The sequence below is a fragment of the Cetorhinus maximus genome, chromosome 10, assembly GCF_964194155.1.
Source record: "Cetorhinus maximus chromosome 10, sCetMax3.hap1.1, whole genome shotgun sequence".
In the NCBI taxonomy this organism is placed as follows: domain Eukaryota; kingdom Metazoa; phylum Chordata; class Chondrichthyes; order Lamniformes; family Cetorhinidae; genus Cetorhinus; species Cetorhinus maximus.
Window position 1 is genome coordinate 98754263 of NC_135888.1, and position 20324 is coordinate 98774586.

Genomic DNA, 20324 nt, shown 5'->3' on the forward strand with positions numbered 1-20324 from the left:
TATTGCAAGGATACTTGGTGTACGAATTCCATGTTTTCTATCTCCTTTCTTGAATAGCAGAGTTATGTTTCTACCTTACAACCCACGGGAACTGTTCTAGAATCCAGGAAATTCTGGAAGATCAAGATCAATGCATTCATTTTCGTTCTAGCCCATCCTTTTAAAACCCTAGGATTTAGGGCATCACATTCTGCTGATTTGTTAACTTCTCCAGTACTACTTCTTTACTAATACTAATTTCTCTATGTTCTTCATTCTCACTAGATCCTTGGTTTCCCACTCTTTCCCAAATGTTTTTTTTTGTCTTTTGGCATGAAGGCAGTAAGAAAGTATTTCTTTTAAGTCTTTGATGTTTCCCTATTCATTATTGTAATTTCTCCAATCTCTGCCAGTAAGGGACCCATGTTTACTTTTGCTAATTTTTTTTTTACATAGCTATAGAAGATTTTTACACTGTTTTTGTATTTCTTTTTAATTTATACTAATCATATTTTCTCACTTTTATCAATTCCTTGATCATTCTTTGCTGAGTTCTTAAACTGTCCAAATCTTCAGGCTTATTATCTTTTTGCAACAATATAAGCCTCTTCCTTTAATCTTACGGTGTTTTCAACTTCTCATTAACCACAGTTGGACTACTTTTTCCACTCTGCCTTATCATTTTCCATCACTGCGCTCTCAGCCTTGCCTTTACAATACTCCACACTCACCTTTTACAATACTCCACACTCACCCTTTACAATACTCCACACTCACCCTTTACAATACTCCACACTCACCCTTTACAATACTCTACACTCACCCTTTACAATACTCCACACTCACCCTTTACAATACTCCACACTCACCCTTTACAATGCTCCACACTCACCCTTTACTATGCTCCACACTCAGCCTCACCCTTTACAATGCTCCACACTCACCCTTTACTATGCTGCACACTCAGCCTCACCCTTTACAATGCTCCACACTCACTCTTTACAATGCTCCACACTCATTCTTTACAATGCTCCACACACCTTTTACTATGCTCCACACTCACCCTTTACTATGCTCCACATTCAGCCTCACCCTTTACAATGCTCCACAGTCAGTCTCACCGTTTACAATGCTCCAGACTCAGCCTCGCTCTTTACAATGCTCCACAGTCAGCCTCACCCTTTACAATCTCCACACTCACCCTTTACAATGCTCCACACTCAACCTTGCCCTTTACAATCTCCACACTCACCCTTTACAATGCTCCACACTCAACCTCGCCCTTTACAATCTCCACACTCACCCTTTACAATGCTCCACACTCAACCTCACCCTTTACAATCTCCACACTCACCGTTTACAATGCTCCAGACTCAGCCTCACCCTTTACAATGCTGCATACTCAGCCTCGCTATTTACAATGCTCCACAGTCAGTCTCACCCTTTACAATCTTCACACTCACCCTTTACAATGCTCCACAGTCAGTCTCACCCTTTACAATGCTCCAGAGTCAGCCTCACCCTTTACTATGCTTCACACTCAGCCTCACTTTTTACAATACTTCACATTCACCTTCACCTTTTACAATACTCCAATCCTGGTACAGTAATGTCTGTCGACGATTAGGCAAATTTAACACTGCAGCTTCTGGTACACTTTGGAACTCCCTAAAAAAACGTGATTGAATGTTGCAGTCCGGACAGACAAAAATAAACAAAAACACTAAAAGAAATGTAACTAGACCAGCCACTTGTAAATACTGTGTCTAAAAGAGAAAATCAGAGGCTGTAAATTCTGTTCTTTGAGTAACTCGCCTCCTGACTGCCCAAAGCCTGTCCAAGTCAGAAGTGTGATGGAATATTCTCCGCTTGCCTGGATGCAATAACAGCAGCTCCAGTAACACACAAGAGGCTCAACACCATCTAGGATAAAGCAGCCCAATTAATCAGGACCCCATCCACCACCTTAAGCATATGCTCCCTTTACCATTGACGCACAGCAGCAGTATATACCGTATAAAAGTTACACTGCAGAATCTCACCAAGCCTGCTTCAACAGCACCTTCCAAACCTATGACCCGTACCACCTAGCAGGACAAGGGCAGCAGATGCATGGGAACACCACCACCTTCAAGTTTCCCTTCAAGTCACTCAACATCTTGATTTGGAACTACATCACCATTCCTTCATTGTCATTGGGTCAAAATCCTGGAACCCCCTCCCTAACAGCACTGCAGGTGTACCTACACTACATGGACTGCAGCGGTTCAAAAAGGCAGCACATCACCACCTTCTCAAGGGCAATTAGAAATGGGCAATGAACGCTGGCCTAGCCAGCGATGCCCACATCCCATAAATGAACAAAATTCATGCAGGTACCGAAAATCAGAAGCAAAAATAGACAATGCCAGAAACTGTCAGCAAGCCAACCAGTGTCTACAGAGGGAGAACGGATGAATTGACGTTAACTTTGACCTCCCCTGTTCTCTCCCACAGACGCTAACTGACTTGCTGTGTGTTCTTGTTGACAGGATAGGGTAAAACATCGCTCCCTATTTCTCCCTTCTTCTAACTATGCTTCAGTTCTACCGAAGGGCCATGAAGGCTCGAAACGTTAACTGATTTCTTCTCCGCCGATGCTGCCAGACCTGCTGAGTTTTTCCAGGTAATTCTGTTTTTGTTTTGTAAAACATCGCTCTCCACGCTCACTCGCCAACTCGCCGCTAGAGAGCGACAGAGGGGCATCAAACAACCGGGAGCCCAAATACATCGAAGTGTATTGAGCTTCGGCTGTTGGTGCCGGTTAAGTCATTATTTGTAGCATTGAAGCTATTAATTTCTGGAGAGTTTATTCCTACTGAGTACGCGATGGTACAAATAAATAACTGAATATCCAGAGACTAATACAGCTCTGAGTCGGAGCCCACAAGCCTGGACAGCACAAAGCTCCCCTATTTTAATTATCATTACTTTAATTATTGTGGCTGTTAGCGCCAATCCCAATGTGAGAAATCTTATGCATTCTGGTGACTTTTTGGAGGATGGATGATATTGCAATATTTCACCGTTACTCATTATTGTTGCACTTAAGAGTCACTTTGCGCACAATTTTCCATTCTGTTTTCTTCGCTTAAGTTGTTTTACATTTTTACAATCATTATGGTTTTCGTGCGGTTTCCTGGTTTGTGCCAACTCAATGTGGGCGTGGTAACGTTTTCATTTATGGGAGTTGGCTTTGCATCAGTAAATACCCTAAATCTGGCCAGAGGGAACGAGAGGTGGGTAATCTGTTGCAGCATTTATTCTAAACATTGGCTAATCGCAGGCATGTCGTTTATTGTCGGGACTTGACTCACTTTCAAACTTTCTGTTTAAAAACGACATTGGATTTAATATGCAGAGAATACAGTCTGCAGCAAAACAACACCGATAGACAAACTGAAACAAAACAGCGAAGCAATCGTGAGAATTTTGCACAAAGTGTCAGAAAGTTTGATTTTACAGAATTATTTCTATTTCTGATTGGTTTTTCCAACAAGAGGATTTGTTTAGTTTTGGGTAGCCTTTTTTTTTAAACTTGAAAAACATTTCCCTTTGCAACTAGTGTTGTCGAATTCTGAAAGATGGGCAAGAATTATCAGTCACCCAAGGTTGGGAAAAGTAAAAAAGAAATGGTGCCAACATCAAATCCTTTAATGTGTTTAAGGACACTGCCAACAGTGGTCAGTTTACTGTTATCAGTCACTTCTGTTGTGTTTTGCCTGCTGCTAAATGTTAAAACGGCGGTGTTGCAAGACAGGGTAAAGCTGTTGGAAAATCAAAAAGGAAGTATTTCACTGCAAGCAATACGGGAGATTTTATGGGACGATGCAAGTTTACTGCCCGTGCTACAGAGAAGAATCGACCAACTTCAAGAGGTAAATGATTAATTATATATGAAATGCAACTGACCGTATGGCAGACATATCTAGTAACTGAGGCTTAATAATAACCCCTTACTGTCTTAACGTAACTAATTTTCAGGGGTTCTGATGAAGAGTCATACGGAATCGAAACGTTAACTGTGTTCCTCTCCGCAGATGCTGTCAGGCCTGCTGAGTTTTTCCAGCTATCTTTGTTTTTGTTTAATTTTCAGAAGTAATCGGTTTTGCACCATGGCTGGTGTTACCTTTACCCTTGCATTACCTTTCAAACAAGATACCATTTACCCATTGCTTTCTATTAACTCTTGCAAATTGAAAAAAAAATCACGCTGAGTTTGTCCTCGCAGTTTGTACCTATTCTCATTCCATTGATAATCTGGTTAACTGTAATCATGCAATACTGTTACAATTATGTTTGTACCTAATTTGTGCAACTGCCTTCTTGTCTCATTATCTGAAAATAAGTGCAGTTAAAACAAAATGTAAGACTGAACATTGAAAATAAATACAACATGAATTTTCTATGTTTTTATCCTTTGTTTCACACTTTAGGTTTCCAATCCTATTAAAACATACTACGCTTTGTATAAACATTTCCCAAAGAGTATTGTTAGTGAACACTGATTTGAATTTTACAGCAATTAGATAAGGAGATGATCAGATAACATTTGCTATCTCATGAAAATGAACTATTCTCTTTCCAGCCATTTGTACACTATCCGACTTATGTATCACACGGTAGATTCATGACTAAGGTCAGATCATGTAGAGGTGAGGGACAAGTAGCAGAATGGATAGCAAATTGTCTACAAAACAGAAATCAGAGACAAAAGCTTAAAAGTATTTATTCAGACTGGTGGAGGGTGAGACCTAATGTTCCACAAAGAATGATGCTGGGACCAATGTTGTTCACCATTTCCATAAATGATTTAGACTTGGGAATTGGAAGTGTAATACCCAAATACAGTTAATACTGAGGAAGACTGTGACAAAATACAAAACAATGCTAATAAACTTGCAGAATGGCCGAGTAAATAGCAAATTAATTTCAATATAGATAAGTATGAGGTAATGCATTTTGCCAGGAGGGGAAAAGGAGGCCACTTACTCTTTGGAAATTAAGAATCTAAATGGGATAATGGAGCAAAGTGCCCTGGGGGCAGAGATTCACAAATCAGTAAAGTTAGCTAGGCAGGTTAGCAAAGCGATATAAAATGACAATTTTTATCATTTCTGGAGGAGTAGAATTCAGAAGCAGAGGTTATGTTAAACTTCTGGGGAATTTTGGTTAGAGCACATTTGGGTTACTGTGCCCAGTTCTGGTTTCCATACTAGGAAAAGGGTACTTTTCCTAATTTACTTTTCACTTTTTATTCATTCTTGGGGTGTGAATGTTCCTGGCAAGGCCAGCATCTATTGCGCATTCTTAGTTGTCCCTGAGAAGGAAGTGGTGAGCTGCCTTCTTGAACTGCTCTATTCCAAAAAGTATAGGTACACCCACAGTGCTGTTAGGGTCAGAGTTCCAGGATTTTGACTCAGCGACAGTGAAGTTACGGTTATGTATTTCCAAGTCAAATTCAAAATTTAAAGGGATTCTAGAGGGTAAACATATAAAAGTGGGGTAAAATTGGTCAACGTCAGAAGTGTGGCCGGAATTTTAGATCCCCCCCTGTGGTGGAGCCGGCAAGCCATTGAAATCTCCATTCACATCAGCGGGACCGGAAGATTCTGCTGGTATGAGGGGCTGAAAAATTCCGGCCTGTGAAACAGCACCCGACCTTTGCACTGAAGATCACAGAATGGCACTTTAAACCTCTTTTGGATACTTGTCTCCTGGTCTCACGGTCACTTTTACTTGGTTTGAAATTTTAAATCTTGGCAATATTTTCCAAGTCAATGGAGTGAAAAATCAGCAATCAATTTGCTACAAGCTTATTTCAGGCTGCTAGGGTTGGTCAATTTCATCCTCAAGATGTTTCTATTTGTGGGGAGTCCAAAACTAGGAGCCATGAATATAAGATGGTCACTAATAAATCAAGTAAGGAATTCAGAAAAAACTTCTTTACTCAGAGAGTGATCAGAATGTGGAACTTGCTACAACATGGAATGATTGAAATGATGAGCGCAGATGCATTTAAGGGGAATCTAAATATGTACATGTGGAGAAAAGGAATAGAATGATACGTTGATAGGGTGAGAGGAAATAAGATGGGACAACATTCGTGTAGAGCGTATCACCTGCATAGATCTGTCGGGTCGAATGGCCTGTGTGTAAATAGTACATAATGTGGTGCCAAGCATTGACAAGCATGTGTAAAATCCCAATACTCTAATCAGAATAATTTTGTTCTTCAGAAAATGTAAGTTAATTCATATTACCACATTTTCTGGGCAGTCACTTTCAGTTGATAGTTTTAAATGTTTTCTCAGTTAAAACAATTTGTTTGAAATTACTGCAGACTTGTATTTATAAAGTGGAGAAATCTTTTGAAACCAAATGCACTGAAACCTTAAAATGTACGCTAATTGACATATGTATCAAATATACCCATTAGATACAGTTAGGTATTTAATGAAATACAAAGCATTACATGGAAATTCTGGTAAGACCTCATCTGTTTTTAACTAGCAGAATTGAACACACAACAGATGATATTTGCTGAGCACAATAAATATGGACTCAATCCCAGAAGTTCAAAAATTTGACAAATTCCTAAGGCAGAACCACGTTAGTATCTCTCGCCTCATGATTCAGCTTTCAGACCTGAGAATTTTAATCAATCTTGAACTTTGGTTATGTAAGAATAAGATTTCATTTAAATGGGTAACTTAACAATACTAATACCTTAATAACCACTTCATAAATCAGTTCATTGTAAGCTACTCTAACAACAGCACTCCCCAGGTACAGAACAATGGGTCGCTGATTATCAGCACACCACAAAAGTTCTTCTACTCTCACCACAGCACAAACATCATTGGAACTGAAAAGCAATAAAAATAATTTTGAAATTGCACCTTTTCACTCCAGTAAAAGACTGGTATCAAATAGTGAGGTCAGTAGTGTTGTAGTGCTAAGTGCTGCCAGTAAGCAGTCAAAGTTCAGATTGCTATGGAGGAAAGAGAGTTGGCACTGTCTAACGCCAATGCTAAGACTGGGACACTCCATAATATGAGTATATAATATAAGTATATACCTAAGAAAAAATATACTAAACAAGCAGCCTCCAAAATGAATGAGTCTTTCAACTAAAAAGGAAAGAAAAATAAGGGGTAATTATACAAAACCAAATACAGGAAAAGAAGGTAAGTATAAGAATTTGTTAATGGTCAAAAAGAATACTGGAGATGGAAATAAATAAGTAGCGCTAAGAATGCTGAGCATCATACTGAAAATGTTCTAATACTAGCTTACAAATAAAAAGTTATCAAATAAGTTAGAAGCCTTAAGATTATAAGTGAATGTGAAATTGAAGAGGATAAAATAAATGTTTGAAATGTTAAATAAATATTTAATTATTTGTTTATTTATTTTCTAGAAATATTTACTCAAGACGCTAAAATTAATTTGCAGTTCAACTTTTGCAGTAAACTAAAGGATTAGGATATTAGCCAGCCAGAAATGTTTAATAAGAAACCCATAGTGTTACGATCTCCATGGAGACCGATAACTGTTAAAAATAAATTTGAACTTCCAGTCAATAGCTGAAAGGATGACATGACAAGATTTCATGTTTTACTGTAACAAAAGACTGAAAGCACTAATGATTAAACACAGACTTTATAGGCAACTTATACTTTAAACAGAACATTCCCCTTTTTCTTTTAGCGCAACTGAAAACACACTTCATAGATATACTTTACACTGTCCTTTGGGTAGGCATTCAATTCTCCCAGAACCAGTCCAAAATGATTCTTAGCTCCCGAGGGTTTACTGCTGTTCTTTTCCTTTCTCATCTTGGGGACTTTTAGCCTTAGAACTGTTGTTCACAGTGAGATTCTTTCCCCTGGAGATCCTTCTTCTAGTGCAAGCCGGGCAAATCTTCCAATCTCATTTTAATGCCTAATGAATTCAGTCTTTTCAATCCAAGTGTAAGCTCTCAGCTGCATTCCTGGGTGGTTAATCATAGTATCTTGCTGCCTACAGCTGCCATCCCTCTCCGAGATCCTGGCAGACAACCTTGTCTGTGAGTTTTCAGTTATAACTTTGACCCTTCCCCTCTCAAAGCCCATCACCGTAACAACATGAATTGCAAGGCCTTGTATCTAGATAGAAATGCTGATTAGCTATCCTTGAGACCCCAACCCTCTTTTACCTTGGATGTAAATGGAGAGAGTAAAGCACTACTGTTTACAACCCGACATCCTTAACAGTTTTCTGGGACTTTGGAGACTCTCAGTCTATCCACTGAGCACGGGCTGCTGCCATTGTCTCCAAGTGTAAAAACCTTGTATCAGCTTCCTGGTAAAACAATCTGGGCCTCCTTTAATCGCTAGCATTCAGACCAGTCAGGCTGGCTGTCACAGAACAGGTCACATGACCCCCTTCATTTAACCTTAAATTGAAGATACAGTCACAAAACGTAACACTGTTATAAACTAACCATAGCAATCAATCATAGAAACATAGAAAATAGTAGGTCATTTGGCCCTTCGAGTCTCCTCCGCCATTCACTATGATCATGGCTGATCCTCTATCTCAACGCCATACTCCCACACTCTCCCCATACCCCTTGATGCATTTAGAGTCCAGAAATCTATCTATTTCCTCCTTAAATATATTCAGTGACTTGGCCTCCACGGCCTTCTGTGGTAGAGAATTCCACAGGTTCACTATCCTCTGAGTGAAGAGGTTTCTCCTCATCTCAGTCCTAAATGGTCTAACTCATATCCTGAGACTGTGACCCCTTGTTCTAGACCCCCCCAGCCAGAGGAAACATCATCCCTGCATCCAGTCCGTTCATCCCTGTCAGAATTTTATGTTTCAATGAGATCTCCTTTCATCCTTCTAAACTCCAATGAATACAGGCCTAGTCGGTCCAATCACATCTCATACAACAATCCTACCATCCTAGGAACCGGTCTGATGAACCTTCGCTGCTCTCCCTTTATGGCAAGTATATCCTTTCTTAGGTAAGGAGACCAAAGCAGTGCACAATACTCCAGGTGTGGTCTCACCAAGGCCCTGTACAGCTGCAGTAAGACAAAGTTGTTCCTGTACTCAAACCCTCTGGCAATGAAGGACAACATACCATTTGCTTTCTTAACTGCTTGCTGCACCTGCATGTTTGCTTTCAGTGATTAGTATACAAGGACACCCAGGTCCCTTTTTACATCAACGTTTCCCAATCTATCACCATTTAAATAATATTCTGCCATTCTGTTTTTCCTACCAAAGTGGATAACTTCACACTTGTCCACGTCATACTGCATCTGCCATATTTGCCCACTCACTCAACCTGTCTAAATTACCTTGAAGCTTCTTAACACCCTTCTCATCACTCATATTCCCACTAAGTTTTGTGCCGTCAGCAACCTTGGAAATATTACATTTGGTTCCCTCATCCAAACCATTGATATATATTGTGAATATCTGGGGCCCAAGCACTGATCCCTGGAGCACCCCACTAGGGACCATCTGCCACTCCGAAAAAGACCCATTTATTCCTACTGTCTGTCTCCTGTCTGCTAACCAATTCTCAATTCATGCCAATAGATTACCCCCAACCCCGCGTGCTTTAATTTTACACACTAATCTTTTATGCGGGACTTTATCAAAAGCCTTCTGAACATCCAAATACACCACATTCACTGGTTCTCCCTTATCTATTCTGCTAGTTATGTCTGCAAAAAACTCCAGTAAGTTTGTCAAACATGATTCCCCTTTCATAAATCCATGTTGATTTTGTCTAAACCCTGTTGATATTTTCTAAGTGTCCTGTTATCATATCCTTTGTAATAGACTATAGCATTTTGACTACTACTGATGTTAGGCTAACCAGTCTGTAATTCGCTGTTTTCTCCCTCCCTCCTTTTTAAATGGTGGGGTTATATTTGCCACCCTAGAATCTGCCAGGGAAGTTCCAGAATCTACAGAATTTTGGAGGATGACAGCCAATGCATCCACTATTTCCATGGTCACCTCCTTTAGTACCCTGGGATGTAGATTATTGGACCCTGGGAACTTATCAGCTTTCTGTCCCATTAATTTCTCCAGCATCATTGTTTTAGTAATACTAATTTCCTTCAATTCCTCCACACTAGACCCTTGGTCCTCTAGTATTTCTGAGAAGTTATTTGTGTCTTCCTCCATGAAGACAGAACTAAAGTAGTTTTCTAATTGCTCTGCCATTTCCTTGTTTTCTATTATAAAGTCTCTCGTTTCGGACTGTAAGGGACCTATATTTGTCTTCACTAATCTTTTTCTTTTTACATACTTATAGATGCTTTTGCAGTCCACTGCTATGTTCCTTGCAAGTTTACTCTCATACACTGTTTTCCTCTCTTAATCAACCTCTTGGGTCCTCCTTTGCTGAATTCTAAACTGCTCCCAATCCTCAGGCTTGCTACTTTTTCTAGCAACTTTATATGACTCCTCTTTGGATCTAATACTATACTTAATTTCTTTTGTTAGCCATGGTTGGGCTGCTTTTCCTGTTGTGTTTTTGTGCCAGAAAGGAATGTATAACTGTTGCAATGCATACATTCATTCCTTAAATATTAGCCATTGTCGATCCAACTTTTAATGAAGTTCCCCAATCTATCTTAGCCACCTTAACCCTTGTACCTTAGTAGTTCCCTTTGTTAAGATTTAGGACCCTAGTTTCAGATCGGACTACTTCACTTTCCATCCTAATGAAGAATTCTATCATGTTATGTTCACTGTTCCCTAAAGGGCCCTGCACAACAAGATTATTAATTAGCATAACTAGTTGGTTCCTCAACTTACTGGTTCTGAAAAACCATCTTATATACACTCCAGGAATTCATCTGCCACAGTATTATTGCTATTTTGGTTTTCCCAGTCTATATGTAGATTAAAGCCACCCATGATTACTGTAGCACCTTTTTACATGCATGTCTAATTTCCTGCTTAATGCCATCCCCTACCTTATCTCTACTATTTGGAGGCTATGGAAAACTCCCACTAATGTTCTCCGCCCCTTGTTGCTTCTTAGCTCCACACAGACTGACTCTACATCTAGATTTTCTGAGCAAATATCCTCTCTCACTATCACACTGATTTCATCCTTAACTAACAACGCCATGTCATCTCCTTTTCTTCTTTGTCCTAAATATCAAATACCCTTGGATATTCAGTTCCCAACCTTGATCACCCTGCAGCCATGTCTCTGTAATCGCAATCATATCGTACCCATTTACATCTATTTGCATTATTAAATCATCTACCTTATTGTGAATGCCCTGTGCATTCAGATACAGTGTCTTTAAACTTGTCTTTTTAACATTTTTTCACATTTTTTGTACTGTGGCCCTATTTGCTGCCAGCCCTTGTTTCCTCCGCCTTCCACTTTTGCTTTCTACTTCTCTACCTTTTGTTACTTTCTTTGTTTCCCTCTCTTGTGTCTCCCTGCTCAGGTTCCCAAGCCCCTGCCAATCTAGTTTAAACCTTCCCCCAAGGTACCAGTGAATACCCCGACAAGGATATTTGTCCCGGTCCTGCTGGGATGCAACCCATCCAGCTTGCACAGCTCCCATCTTCCCCAGAGTCTGTCCCAATGCTTCAGGAAGCTAAATCTCTCCCTCCTACACCATCTCTCCAGCCACACATTCACCTGGTCTATTCTCCTATTCCTGATCTTGCTAGCATATGGCACTGGGAGTAATCCTGAGATTACTACCGTTGGCGTCCTGCTTTTTAATTTATAGAAACATTGAAATGTAGAAAATAGGAGCAGGAGCAGGTCATTTGGCCCTTTGAGCCTGCTCTGCCATTCAATATGATCATGGCTGATCCTCTATCTCAACGCCATACTCCCGCTCTCTCCCCATACCCCTTGAAGCTTTTTTAATTTCTTAGCTCCCTATATTCTGCTTTCAGGGCTCACAATCACAATCGCAATCAATTTATCTACTATAGACCTAGAAATTAGGTCAGAAAACCATCAGTGGTGGAAAACTTTGGGCACCATAGATCCAAAGTCACCTGTTCCTCCCAATAATGATTCACTTACTGTCTGACATATTTCAAATTTTTCATATACTATCATTCTGAATATCTAGGCTAATTTTGATTTGACTGCATCAATACTATTTGCTTCTATAATTTAATAAGGAAGCATGTTCCATAGGTTGATTACTCACATATGTAATGTTCCTGTGGATTAATTCCCGATTTATTGCTCTTCAAGTGCCATCTGTGTCCTCTAATTCTACTGTTCTGGACAAAGTAAAACAGCTTGTCACCTTATACTTTATTTAATTCCTTCAGAATTAAGAAACAGCAATTGTATCACCTCCCCAATCTTCTCGTTTCCAGTGAGAACATAGCTAATGTACATAATCATTCCTCATAATCCAATACCTCCATCCCCTCAACCTGGTCAGGTGGATATTAAACTTATCATGACATAATCTGAAGAACAACACATAAGTTACATGTGTCATAGTCAACACCCCTCCTCTCATCCAGTTATTGATGTCATATGGAGTGAATCAAATAAGTTGAAGACAGGCATTCATGATGGTGGGGATCTCAGGAGAAGACTAGGAAGGATCATCTATTCTGCACTTCTGGTTGAAAATGGATGCAAATGCTTCAGCCTTGTGTTTTGGACCTAGGTGATGGGCTTTTGACATTATTGAGAATGAAGATGTTCAGGAAGTCACCTTCTCAATTTAGTAATTTATTGTCCACCACTTTTCGCTACTTAATGTGGCAGATTTGGTTGGTTATGGGATCTCTTAGCATTGTATACAGCATGTTGCATTTGCTGTTTAAAATGCATGTGTTGTAGCTTTACCAGGTTAGCAATTTGTTTTCAGTTACGCCAGGTGCTTCTGTATGCTCATTTTTACACTCTTCATTGAACCAAATTGGTTCTCTACCTTGATGGTAATGGTGACATGAGGAATGTACTGGGCAATGAAGTTATGGATTGTGATGGAATACAATTCTACTGCTGTTGATGGCCCATGGATTACCAGTTTTGAACTGCTAAATCTGTTCTTAATCCATCCTAGTTAGCATAGTGGCAATGCAACATAACACAGTGGATGGTGTCCTCAATTTGATGTCAGGACTTAGTCTGCACAAGGACTGAGCAGCAGTCACCCCTAACATTACTGTCATAGCCAAATGCACCTGCCACAGGTAGATTGGTAATAATGAGGTTAAATATTCTCTCACCACCTCTCACAAACCTGTTCTGGCAGACGTCTTACAGGACTCGGTCAGCTCTGTGAGTCTTGGTGCTATTCTTGTTGATGAATATTGAAGCCCCCATCCACAGTACATTCTGTATCCTTGTTACTGTCAGTCCATCCACTAAGTTGTGTTCAATATGGAAGGAGTACTAATTCATCAGCTTGGGGATGGGAATGCATAGGAGGTAGCCTTGCCCAGGTTTGACAAGAAGCCATGAGACTTCATGGGGTCCAAGATTAATGTTGAGGACAAACAAGGCCACTGTCACTTGACTGTATACCACTGTGCCCTCACCTCTGGTTGGTCTTTCATGCCAGTGGAAGACTTGGATGTTGCCTAATAGGCATGATTCTGTGATTATGGCAGTGCCAGCCTGGTACTTAAACTAATTTCATTTTGAAAAAAGGGCTTTTTTGATGCTATTTATTTCTTTGCCAATTTTCTCTCACCAGTTCAGAAGGCACAAGCTCCTGTTGAGTTACAGTTTTCATGCACAAACAGTCCTCTCTACATCATCCAAATGGCAAATCTTCATAAGAGTCTAGATCAGGCTTGTCCAACACAGGGCCCATGATCCGGATTGTGGCCCCTGAAGTAATTCTATGTGGCCCTCAGAGTCACTGTTCAAAATGCCGGTCAGACAGATAAGTGAAGTTTAAGAATCTGCAAGGGACTGATCCTCCAATCACAGGCTGTTCCGTTCCCGCATTTGCTGCTGATAGGCTCACTAGTGGGCCACGGGGGGAAGGAAAGACTGTGGGGGACCACGGGGGGGAGGAAAGACTATGGGGGGCCTCGGGGGAAGGAGAGGCTGTGAGGATCACGGGGGAAGGAGAGGCTGCGGGGGCTACGGGGGGAAGGAAAGACTGTGGGGGCCTCGGGGGAAGGAAAGACTATGGGGGGCCTCGAGGGAAGAAGAGGCTGGGGGGACCATGGGGGAAGGAGAGGCTGTGGGGGCCATGGGGGAAGGAGAGGCTGTGGGGACCATGGGGGAAGGTGAGGCTGTGGGGACCACAGGGGAAGGAGAAACTGCGGGGGCCTTGGGGGAAGGAGAGGCTGCGGGGGCCACAAGGGAAGGAGAGGCTGCGGGGGCCATGGGGGAAGGAGAGTCTGCGGGGGCCACGGGGGGTAGGAGAGGCTGTGGGGACCTCAGGGGAAGGAGAGGCTGCGGGGACCATGGGGGAAGGAGAGGCTGCGGGGGCCATGGGGGAAGGAGAGGCTGTGGGGACCACGGGGGAAGGAGAGGCTGCGGGGACCATGGGGGAAGGAGAGGCTGCGGGGACCACGAGGGAAGGAGAGGCTGCGGGGACCATGGGGGAAAGAGAGGCTGTGGGGGCCTGGCACTGAAGCACTGGCTGCAAGGCCTGGCGGAGAGATGCTGCGGAGACCACGATTGGGGTGGGGTAAAGGCCGGCTTGGGTGTGCGAGAGAGAGTGAATGTGAGATAGAGGGTGTGTGTGTGTATGAGAGAGAGAGGAGAGTGCGTTTGTGTGTGTGTGTGTGTGTGTGTGTATGGATGAGAGAGAGAGGAGAGTGCGTTTGTGTGTGTGTGTGTCTGGCTCACTCCCAGTCTCAGAATTCTCACTCACCCTCATCCCCACAAACCAATATATATTCACACCCACTCAGACAGTGGGTGAGGGTGAGTGACTGAGCGCCCTGATACTGGGAGTGAGCCGGACACACACACTCTGACCATCTCACTCTGATGATCACCTTTATTAATTGCTTATTTTTCAATTATCAATTTATTGCTTTAACATTACTTTTGCTTAGCAAGTTGTTTCTTTTCTTCATACTCAACTTTTTTTTACTCAACGGAATTTCTGTTCTTTAGTATAAAAGTTAAAGAAGGCTGAATGCAAATTCTGTTTAGTGACAAAAATGACAAGGGAAGGATGTGGTTGAATAATGTAAAGTAAAGATTAGAATATTGTGTAGCATTTCTTTTCCTTGCACCCTTTTATTTGCCTGGGTATTTGGAGTAACAATGTAGTAGAGCAGCCTGTGCTGTTCCCCTGTGAGTATCTAATGTGAGCAAGAGACAGAGGGGGAGCAAAACATTTTTAATATTTTGGTAAATGTGGAAAGCGCTATACATTTTTCAGCATCATCTTTATCCTTTACAAAAACTCTTATTGGGATATGGCTCAGTAGAAAAAACGCTACCTGGATTGTATTCAGGCCAAAAATCAGTATAGTTTCAGGTTCCATCCCTCAGCTGTTTCAAGTTACCTAATCTTAGCCAAGAATAAAATAAAAAATATCTGGTTGTAATTAGGATTGAATTAAATTAAACCTCTCATGCAACTACCTTTTTGAATCACAGCAAGTCAGGTCCCCAACCTTCCCACACCACCTACGTGGCTCTAAGTAAAGCCACAAATGACATTTAATTTTCTGATTCTGGTGTAATACCACTGTTGTCCTCCTGGACCTTTCTGCAACCTTTGACAAGTCTGATCACTGCCCCATTCTCCTCCATTGCCATCATCTCCGTGGGATCGCCCTCATTTGGATTATGGCCAGGAAATCTCCAGGAATGGCTTCTCTTCTCTTCCATGCAGCATCAAGAGTTCCCCAAAGATCCATCCTTGGTCCTAATAATCTTCATCTACAATTCTCCTGACTCCTCCACTGCCCTTAGGTTTTCAAACTGGTTCCCCAACATTCAGTCTTGGAAGGTGGCAATTTTCCCAGATAAATATTGGAAAGACGTTGGGCAGAATTTTTCCGTTGGCGATTTGGGGGCGGGGCCCGCTTGCCAATGCAAAAATGACGCGGGATGACATTGGGAGGAACCCCCAACATCACCCTGCCCCATTTAAATCTTCAGGAAGGCGAGCGGACAGCGCGATCAGCTGTCCGCCCGCCGACCTGTCAATGGCCAATTGAGGCCATTGACAGGATAATTAAGTCAATTAAAGGTCCTGCCCGTCCAACCTTAAGGCTGGCGGACAGGCCAGGAGCCCCAGCGGGCTTCTGAAAAAACATGAAACCTCATCCACCGGCGGGATGAGGTTTCATGTCTGTTTTTAAAAACTTTAATAAAGTTTATGTGACATTTATTAACATGTCCCATCTCATGTGACATTGTCACATGAGGGGGGATGTTAATAATTTTTTGATTTTTCTATTTTTGAAGTTTGAAACACTGTCAGTGATCTCCCTGAGGCAGCACTTAGACTCAGGGAGATGTGCGCTCTTTCGTGTGCATGCACGAAAGAGCGCACTCTGACAGTTGGGGAATCCCTAACCCCCCCGCACAGGAAGTGCATAGCTTCCCATCGGGCGGCTGGGCGGACCTTAATTGACCCGCCCACTTAAAATGGCGGGGGCATCTGTTTCGGCGGCTGTAATTGGCTGCCCGCCCACCGCCGAGCCGGTGGGGCCCGCCCGCCCATCAAGGGCAAAATTCTGCCCATTATTTTTGGTTTCTGCCACAAACTGCACCCCCTCCCCAGTTTCTCTGTCAGATTGTACCACATGGCACTTTTTGACCTGAAGTGTGCTTCTGACCTAAATCTTCTCCATCCTAGGGACCACTTAGTACCAATCCTTGCCATTGCCCTACCTTAACCCACTTGTTGCTGAAATCCTCATCCATGCCTCTGTCACTTCCACACTTGACTTTTCCAGTGTTCCTTTAGCAAGCCTTCCATTCTTTAACTACTTGAACTCATCCAGAACTCATACCTCACACCAAATAATGCTCATCCTTCACCATTGTTCTCAGTGACATTCATTGTTCCAGCACCTGGACTATAAAACTCTCATCTTCGTATTTGAATTTATCTGTGGCCTCACCCGATCTCTGTAACCTTTTCTTGCACTGCAACCCTCTGAACTCTCCATCCCTCTGACTCTGGCCTCTTGTGTGTGCCTATTTCATTTGCTCCACCATTGCTGGATATGTTTCCAGTCGCCTACGTCCCACAATTCGGACATCCTTCTCTAAACCCTTCTGTCTATCTACCACTTCCTTCTCCTTTAAGAACATTTCTAAAATTCATCTCTTTGACCTATCTTTCGGTTACCCTTTCTAATATCTCTTCCTTTCCACCTTTAGACTGCTACCTCTGGACTCTCCCATGGATCTGTCCTCTCCTCATCTGTTTACTGCTCTTCAGCAACAGTATCGGAAAACATGGGTAAACTTTCACTTTTAAACTGATGACACCCTTTCTAACACTCCCCTACCTCTGTATTGTCCAACTGCTTATCCGATGTACAATCTTAGATCCACAAATTCCTCCAGTTAAACACTGCGAAGACTGAAGCCATCATCTTCACATCATAAACTCTAATCTCACCATCTGCAGCCTCTAATGTTGTACCAGACTGTTTGCATCCTCAGAATACTTTTGGACTCCAAGATGAGTTTCCAACCGAATATGCTATCCATCGCAAAGATGGACTTCCTCGGACCTCTGTAGCATACCCCGACTTAAATCCTGCCTCAACCTATTTTCAGTGAAACCCTCATCCATGCCTTTGTCAACTCCAGAATTGACTATCCCAATGTTCTCCTGGCCAGCCTCCCATTCTCCACCCTCGGTAAATTTCAGCTCAGTAAAAACTCTGCTACCTGTAAACTATCCTGCACCAAATCTTGCTCACCTATCACACCTACCCTTGCTGACCTCGTGGGGCAAGATAGAATGCTCTTTCAGAGAGCCATTGCAGACTCAATGGGCTGAATGGCCTCCTTCAGCTCTGTACAGGCTCTGTGATTCTGTGGCATTGGCTCCTGATCCTCAAAACATGTAATGTAAAATGATCATCCTTACGTTGAAATCATCTTGTGACCTCACACTTCCTCATCTCCATAACTTTCTCCAGCCCTACAACTCTCCATTTCCCCCACTGGTGGCCAAGACTTCACCTGTCTAGACCTACTCTCTGAAATTCCCTCCCTAAACAAAATTGCCTTTCCATTTACCTCTGTTCCTTTAAGGACATTCTTAAAACCCACCTCTTTGAAAAACTTTTTGGTCACTCTTTCTTTATCTCCTGCTTTGTCTTCACATCCATTTGTGTCTGTTAAGCCTCTGTGAAACTCTTTGGGATGTTTTTCCTACATTGGAGATACTATATATTTGCAAGTTGTTATTGTTCTTTACTTTGACATCACTTTCTTTATTGTGTCCCTGCGCAGCATCTTGGCATAGCTCTCATGTTAAACACGGTGTATAATTGCAAGTGTTGATGATTCTTCAATTTTTGGGTTTGTTAGATGGAAGCTTTCTTCAAATCAGCAGCGAGTGCTTTCAAGTTGCCACTGACTGCAATATCTGGGCCAAAATAAAAATTTAAGTTATACCAAAGCACCGCTAAGCTGTTTAAAGGGCACAGTGAAAAGCTGACCGTTGCTGACTAGCAATTTAACAATCTGACCAGTAAACTAAGTAAAAGCCCCGATGTGCTGCACACCAGATGTTAGAAATATGGAAGGTGAGTGCCTACACAGCAACTGAGTTGGTTTTACACAGTTTTACTAATCAACTGTTAATTTGCTGCTCAGCTACTCTACAATACTGCACACCTGCAATAGGAACACGGAACAGTTCTCGACTCAGAGTGCTGGCTTGGTACTTGTGGGTTTGTTACACATTAAGATTTATTCTTGCTATTTTCTCCCACTTTATCATTGCTCTCAGCTGGTTAGCAATACTGACAAACTAGCTGTGTAGTAGATAAAACTAGGTGAAGGTGAATAACCGAGCTGCAAATGAAATGTGAAAAAGATTTCTGATGCCTGAACAATAAAAGTACCAGGTCTAAACAGAATAGTGTAAGAAATTTGAACTGATTACCATAACCAACTTGTATTGATTAGCACATTAGAATTAGAAAAAGCAAGACCTTAGGCAATTTCATTCTGGAAGTTGTGATTTATGCACTATATCCATGTGATCACAAATTACAATCACTGAAAATGGATTCTACTGTACCACTGATAAATTACCTTATTTTCGTAGGAATTAACTGACGGAGTGGCAAAAATCAGGACAGTTAGAGAAGCTACATCTGAATGTCTCTGTCCACCAGGTGAGTGAATGTGTCTTTTATAACATTTACGCTTGATATTTTTCCTCAAAGTACTACCCATCCCTTTTATATATCTGGAATGGATTGATATTCCTTCAGATGCAGTTGTAGCAGAGCAAGATTCCTACCTGTCTCTCAAAATTCTCCACAACCCATCATTTGCTATACACAGCAGGCTCCCAAGATGGTGTCTTCCAATTGGCGGAGCCTAAGCACATGAGGCTTTGGGGCAGAAACGGAGGAAGAGAAGTCCCATAACAGGCTTTCTCTGTACATTACCATTTTGAGGGGTCTTCCCACTGATACCTCAGGGCAGTGGTTGGAAAATCAAAGTTAGGGCAATTTTTGGTGATGATCGTCATGGAAAATCTATCCCATATTTGTTTAATACAATCGGTTCTGTTGCATTTCAGCTTTTTGAGCACTTGTTTAAGCCGTTAGGTGTAGATTTCATCAGGCAGGCATCATAATTGTAAGAGAATTTTGTTTGGAATATAGTTATATGGTTAGAAATGTGATATTTAGAGATGGATAATCAATCAGATTTGAACAGACCCAAAAGCCCCAAGTATATTGCTAATTCATATTAGTACATGATACTTTTAAAAGGAGAAATTATCCCATTAGCAATCTTTCAATTTAAGTCAGAGCTCAAAATATATTTTGGTTTCTTTAGTATATGCTTTAATTATAAGAAGAAATGTATGATGAATGTGAAATCAAAATAAGACAGAAATACAAATGAAATATGTGGAAATAAGTTGTTTGTTGGGAAGAGGTTGGGTGTGGGCATGCTTCGAAAATAACTCTCCCAGGTGACATGTCAGGGGCCTGCTGTTATTTCCAAAGTGAGGGCAGGGTATGGGGGAAACTCTTTCGAGTTACCAACAGTCACAGATTGCAACTTCTTTCGAGTACAATCACAGTTCTTCGTTTTCCGGGAGTGGGACATGAACCCACAACCCTCTGATTCAAAGGCGAGG

The 20324-nt window shown here is 41.7% G+C and overlaps 1 protein-coding gene across 1 annotated transcript in view; it reads left to right on the top strand.

Moving 5' to 3' along the window:
• The first annotated feature begins 3181 nt into the window (after positions 1-3181).
• Positions 3182-20324, top strand: part of LOC144685885 (uncharacterized) — a 282599-nt gene continuing 265456 nt past the window's right edge. The window contains exons 1-2 of the mRNA XM_078550890.1: positions 3182-3896; positions 19272-19341. Coding sequence (XP_078407016.1) covers positions 3603-3896; positions 19272-19341 — 364 coding nt within the window. The 5' untranslated portion in view covers positions 3182-3602. The remainder of the gene's footprint in view (positions 3897-19271; positions 19342-20324) is intronic.